At 30.8% G+C, this 7,500-nt stretch overlaps 1 protein-coding gene across 1 annotated transcript in view; it reads left to right on the forward strand.

Moving 5' to 3' along the window:
- LOC147469455 (uncharacterized) overlaps positions 1-7,500 on the forward strand; it is a 33,935-nt gene that overhangs the window by 14,698 nt on the left and 11,737 nt on the right. The window contains exons 4-6 of the mRNA XM_086549051.1: positions 2,310-2,408; positions 3,968-4,066; positions 5,959-6,057. Of these exons, the coding sequence (XP_086405177.1) occupies positions 2,310-2,408; positions 3,968-4,066; positions 5,959-6,057 (297 nt within the window). The remainder of the gene's footprint in view (positions 1-2,309; positions 2,409-3,967; positions 4,067-5,958; positions 6,058-7,500) is intronic.

The raw sequence follows: 7,500 nt of genomic DNA on the forward strand, positions 1-7,500 counted from the left end.
CATTCTTACTCACATTCACCTTCTCATTGTCATTCTCACTGATTCACCTTCTCATGTCATTCTCATTCACATTCCCATTCTCATTGTCATTTTCACTCACATTCACCTTCGCAGTCATTCTCACTCACATTCACCTTTTCATTCTCATTCCCTTCCACATTCATTTTCTTTTTGTCATTCCTACTCACATTCACCTTCTCATTGTCATTCTCACTGATTCACCTTCTCATTGTCATTCTCACTCGTATTCTCCTTCTTATGTCATTCTCACTCACATTCACCTTCTCATTTTCATTCTCACTCTCACTCACATTCACCTTTTCATTGTCATTCTCACTCACTCACATTCTCATTGCCATTCTCACTCGCATTCAACTTCCCATTGTCATTCTCACTCACATTCATCTTTTCATTGTCCTTCTTACTCACATTCACCTTCTCATTATCATTTTAACTCACATTTACATTCTGATTGTCATTCTCACTCACATTCCCCTTCTTATTATAATTCTCACTCACATTCCCCTTCTCATTGTCATTCTCACTCACATTCACCTTCTCATTATCATTCTCACTCACATTCACCTGCTCACCGTCATTCTCACTCACATTCACCTTCTCATTGTCAATCTCACTCACATTCACATTCTCACTGTCATTATCACTCACATTCTCCTTATTTTCATTCTCACTCACATTCACCTCATTTTCATTCTGACTCACATTCACGTCACTGTCATTCTCATTCACATTCACCTTTTGATTATCATTCACACTCACTTTAACATTCTCATTTTCATTCTCACTCACCTTCACCTTCTCATTGTCATTCTCACTCACATTCACTTTCTTATTGTCATTCTCACTCACATTCATCTTCTCACTGTCATTCTCACTTACATTCACCTTCTCATTGTCATTCTCACTCACATTCACCTTTTCATTATCATTCTCATCCACATTCACCTTCTCATTGTCATTCCTACTCACATTCACCTTCTCACTGTCATTCTCACTCACATTCACCTTATTATTATCATTCTCACTCACTTTCACCTTCACATTGTCATTCTCACTCACATTCACCTTCTCGTTATCATTCTCACTCACATTCACCTTCGCATTGTCATTTTCACTCACACTCACCTTCTCATGTCATTCTCACTCGCATTCACCTCCTCATTGTCATTCTCACTCATATTCACCTTCTCACTTTCATTCTCATTCATATTAACCTTCTCATTGTCATTCTCACTCACATTCACCTCATTGTCATTCTCACTCACATTCACCTTCTAATTGTCATTCTCACTCACATTCATCTTCTCATTGCCATTCTCACTCACATCTGCCTTCTCATTTTCTTTTCATCACTCTCACATTCATCATTCACTTTGTCATTCCTACGACATTCACCTTCTCATTTTCATTCTGACTTCTCATAACTTCTCTCATTTTCACTCACTTTCACCTTCCTAACTTTCATTCTCCTCTTCACATTCACCTTCTCCAATGTCATTCCCACTCACATTCACCTTCTCATTGTCATCCCTCACTCACAATACCTTACTTATCATTTCTCAGTCAATTCACCTTCTCATTGTCATTCTCACTCACATTCACCTCATTGCCATGCACTGTCATTTCACCTTCTCACTGTCATTCTTATTCACATTCACGTCCCTCCTCACTGTCATTCTTATTCACATTCACCTTCACAATGTCATCTCACTCACGATTTACCTTCTTCATTGTCATTTTCACTCACATCCCCCTTCCTCATCATTTAATATATCACTCACTTCACGCTGATTCATCCTCATATCACTCATTCTAGCTTCTATATTCATTCCTCACTCATATTCACTTTATTTATTCATTCTCACTCACTTTCACGTTATTTTATCACTCACTCACATTCTTCTCATGTCATCTCACTCACTTCACCTGCTCATTGTCATTCTCACTCACATTCACCTTCTCAATTTCATTCTCCTTTCAAAAACATCCACCTTCTCATTGTTCTTTCTCACCACATTCACCTTATCATTTCATTTTAACTCTCATTCACACTCACTTTCACTTTTTCATTTTTATTCTCACTCATATTCACCTTATTGTCATTCTCACTCACATTCACCTTCTCATTGTCATTCTCACTCACATTCAGCTTCTCATTGTCATTCTCACTCATTCACCTTCTTATTTTTATTCTCACTCACATTCACCTTCGCATTGTCATCCTCACTTCCCTTCTCACGCTCATTACTCACAAACAGACGTCTAACAGAAGCATCTTCCTCCCTCAGGTGAGACTCCCTTACACTGGGCTTCCCGCAACGGCCAAGATGCTGTTGCTGAGACGCTCCTCGAGAAGGGCGGAGAAGTGAACGCCAAGGCTAAGGATGGTAAGGCGATTGGAAAGCGAGTGACTTCTTAAAGGCACCAGAAGAATTTTGCTTTTGTTTCTTTTCTCTTCTTTGTCTTCATGGAATTGATAACAATTATTGTTATAATTTAATAAGGGAATCTTTATCATCTTTTATCATTAATTTTATTGATATTTATTTCTTTATTCTATGAATTTTCAATAAAATATTTTCATAGAATATTCTATAAAATATAAATAAATAGATTTTTCTATATTTCTTTATACTATAAATGTTATAATGATTAGTTATGATAATTATGATAATAATAAGTATGATCATCTTAATTATTATTGACATTGTCATTATTATTATTATCTACAAGAAATATGATCATCATCAATGGTGCTATTCATATTAGCATTATTATTTCATGAAGATTACTATTATTATTACTACTATTTCTATTAAATTATCAATTGTTATCATCCTTCTTCTTATTATTGTTATTTTGATGGTGATCCTGTTCTTGTTCTCCTACATGCTTTTGTTGGTGGTGTTGTTGCGAGGTCTTTGTCAGTGATGACAAAGACAATGATGATAATGGAGAAAGTAATGGCAACAAAAGCAACAACAATAATGATGATAATGAAAAGTTTCATAATGTTGATGGTGGTAATGATAACAATATTAATGATAAAGTAATCATCACTGATAATGTTGATGATAACACTTTCATGATGATAATAGAACTAATGATAATGGTAATGACTTATTTATGATAACAATGATAATAGTAATGGTGATGATGAATAATGATAGTAATAAATTTAGAAATGAAAAAGTTTAGTTAAGTCCCCCCGAACGGCGGGTCCGTTTTCTCCCATGTTCCACCAATATTTGATGTTTTTTATTTTACGCTTATTTACTACAAGAAAGACATGTTTTGTTTATGTTACACCATTTATCAGGTGTATGTTTTTTTCCATTATGAAGACTATATATTTTAACTGCATTGAAACAGAAGTGTAAATCATTTTATATCAATATGATTTTCTGAATAAATTAGCAGACGCTCAACAACACCACGTGTTTCAATGGCTAAAGAACATCTTTATTTACTGCACGAATGTGGCAAGAAAACCCCACATGTATAATTCTCCTACTCTTTGTCACTCTATATTTCTGTATAATTCTCTATATTATATATATTGTATATATATAAAATATATATATTACTGATAAATAATTATCAAACATTCATTTTCATTTTAATATTCTTTCTCATTATCATACATATATATTTTTTTTCTTTTCCTTCTTGTTTCTAGACCTTTTCATAATTCTTATTTTCATTAACATTCTAAGTATTTGCAATTTTATTAATATTCAAAATATCCATACTATTCCTAGCCCTTACCCTTATCACCCTAATCATCTCTATTAATCTCATTCCTAAAACTAGTCTCATTCTTCCTCACATTCACCTTCGCATTGTCATCCTCACTCACATTCACCTTCGCATTGTCATCCTCACTTCCCTTCTCACATTCATTACTCACAAACAGACGTCTAACACAAGCATCTTCCTCCCTCAGGTCGGACTCCCTTACACTGTGCTTCCTGGAACGGCCATCATGCTGTTGCAGAGACGCTCCTCGAGAAGGGCGGAGAAGTGAACGCCAAGGATAAGTATGGTAAGGCGATTGGAAAGCGAGTGACTTCTTAAAGGCGCCAGTAGAATTTTGCTTTTGTTTCTTTTCTCCTCTTTGTCTTTGTGGAAATTTATAAGAAATACTATTATGATTTAACAAGGATCATCATTTATCATTAATTTTATTGATATTCATTTCTTTATTCTATGATTTTTTAGATAAAATATTTTAATAGGTTATCCTATAAAATATTTTCATAGATTATTCTATAAAATAGAAATGAATAGATTTTTCTATATTTCTTTATAGTATAAATGTTATAATGATGAGTCATAACAATTATGATAATAATAAGTATGACAATCTTAATTATTATTGATATTATCATTATAATGATTAGTAATAACAATTATGATACTAATGAGGATGATTATCCTAAGTATTTTTATATAATATCATTATTATTTTCATGATTATCTAAAAGAAATATGATCATCCTCATCATCAATCATAAACATCATCAATGGTCATATTCATATTATCATTATTATTTCATTACTATTACTATTTTCTTCTCATTATTGTTATTTTGATGGAGATCCTGTTCTTGTTCTCCTACATGCTTTTGTTGGTGTTGTTGTTGCGAGGTCTTTGTCAGTGATGACAAAGACAATGATGATAATGGAGAAAGTAATGGCAACAAAAGCAACAACAATAATGACGATAATGAAAAGTTTCATAATGTTGATGGTGGTAATGAAAACAATATTAATGATAAAGTAATCATCACTGATAATGTTGATGATAACACTTTCGTGATGATAATAGAACTAATGATAATGGTAATGATATAATTATAATGATGATAATGATGGTGATTGGAAGGTGAATAATGATAGTGATAATATTAAGGAAGGAAATATTTTATGATACTGATGATAACACTCTCATGGTAATGATGGAACTAATGATAATGATATAATGATAATAATGATGGTGATTGGAAGGTGAATAATGATAGTAATAACAGTAATGATGGAAATAATATTTATTGATTATGATGATAATTCTTATTATATTGAATATTTTAAATATTGATTATAAATGATTATAAATTTATTATGAATTGTAATTATCATTAATGATAATGATTATTTTTAGTGATAATGATTATTTTTGTTATTATCACTTTTAGAAATTATCATCATCACTTATTATTTTTATCATCATTAATATTTTCATTGTCATTATTATTATTATTATCATTACTAATATTATATTATCATTATTATTAGAATTATCATTATTATTATCTTCATTATTATTGTTATCCTCATTATCATTATTATTAATGTGTTGTCATAATTATCTTTACTAATATTTCTATCATTATGATTGATTTTTTTTTATTACCATTGCTATCATTCTAGCTATCATAATTACTGTTATTATTGCAATGGTCTTCATAAATATAATAATAAAAACAATAAGAATTACAATAGTTATCATAGGAATAACAAAGAAAATTATATTATTGATAAATAATTATCAAACATTCATTTTCATTAAAATATTTCTTCTCATTATCATAGACATTTTTTATTTTTTCCTTCTCGTTATTCTTATTTTCATTAAAATTCTTATTATTCACAATTTTATTAATAAGCAAAATATTTATACTAATCTTTGCCCTTATCCTTATCACCCTAATTATCTCTATTAATCTCATTCCTAAAACTAGTCTCCTTCTCACTCACAATCACCTTCTCATTGTCATTCTCACTCACATTCACCTTCTGATTGTTATTCTCACTGACATTCACCTTCTCATTGTCATTTCCACTCACATTCACCTTCGCATTGTCATCCTCACTTCTCTTCTCACGCTCATTACTCACAAACAGACGTCTAACAGAAGCATCTTCCTCCCTCAGGTGAGACTCCCTTACACTATGCTTCCCGCGACGGCCATGATGCTGTTGTAGAGACGCTCCTCGAGAAGGGCGGAGAAGTGAACGCCAAGACTATGAGTGGTAAGGCGATTGGAAAGCGAGTGACTCCTTAAAGGCACCAGAAGAATTTTGGTTTTGTTTCTTTTCTCTTCTTTGTCTCTGTGGAAATGTATAACAATTATTATTCACATCTAATACGGATACCTCTATCATCAGCTTTTCTTATTTCTTCATCATTCATTATTCTTCTCTTTTTATTCATTCCTTATATTTTGGTTGTTTATTTGAGTTATTTGTAAATGTTACATATTCATTACCATTTATCATATGTATTTCAATGTTATGATTATCATCATCATAAAAATATTCATTATTATTATACATTTATATCTTATCATTTATTACAATTACATTTGTATAATTATTATTTCAAGAATTTTCTTTTTGTAATTGTCAATTTTCATCATTCATCTTTTTTCTTCCTCTTTTACTCTTTTCATTATTAATATAATTTTCATTTCACTTCTATTTTTCTTATATATGATTTTATACATATCATTGCCATTATTATTATTATAGTTAGAATTATCATTATTTTAATTATTCTTATTACTCCTATTTCTATTGAAATTATTATCATATGCTATCCTTCCTCTTGTCATTATCAGATAAGATTAGATAAGATGAGTCAGCACTCATAGCTGGCAGAGGCATATAGCCCGGGCGAAGCGACGTCTTCGCAAATCTGTCTGAACTGAACTGATTGTCATTATTGATAATTTTGCTGATGATCCTGTTGTTCTTGTTCTCGTACATGCTTTTGTTGTAGTTGTGAGGTCTTTATCACTCATAGTACCAGTGTCGGTAAATCATGATGGTAATGACAATGAGGATAACACGATGGCTTCCTTTTTCTTCCTTCTTGCAAACACCCAAGTCTACTCACAGCTTGCTTGCTAAAAACATGGTTAGGCAGGTGCTCTTAAGAGGAATGCACTACTTAGCATTCATTTTACAAAATACCTCTTCTCGCAACTTAAGTTAGGTTTACTAAGTACAAAGATAACATATCCAAATGAAATATCAATAATATAAGCATACAAAAAAAGATATTACCTATTTAGTTTGATTATTAAAATGATAATGATAATAATAATACAAATAACCATAATAATGATGATAATGATAAGAATAAGAATAACATTATGATTATATAAAAATATTAAAGATAATGATAACAATCATTATTATTATCAATATTAATATCAAAATAGATAGAATGGCCATTTTTATTTTTAAATAATTCTTATGACTGATATCATAATTTCTTTCATCATAAATATTATGTTAATGATAATAGTAACTCCAACAACAATGATAGAAGTATAATTAAAACCTTATTTTAATTATGGTTATTATTTTCCTTCCTATCATTGCCATCAGAATATGCATTAAAATTATAATGATCATAATCATTCTTAGAATCATGATGATTCTCATTCATGAATACTTTCCCATTTTCAT

The sequence above is a fragment of the Penaeus japonicus genome, unplaced genomic scaffold (genome assembly GCF_977035675.1).
Source record: "Penaeus japonicus unplaced genomic scaffold, GWHDUDI00000001_assembly GWHDUDI00000021, whole genome shotgun sequence".
Lineage (NCBI taxonomy): Eukaryota > Metazoa > Arthropoda > Malacostraca > Decapoda > Penaeidae > Penaeus > Penaeus japonicus.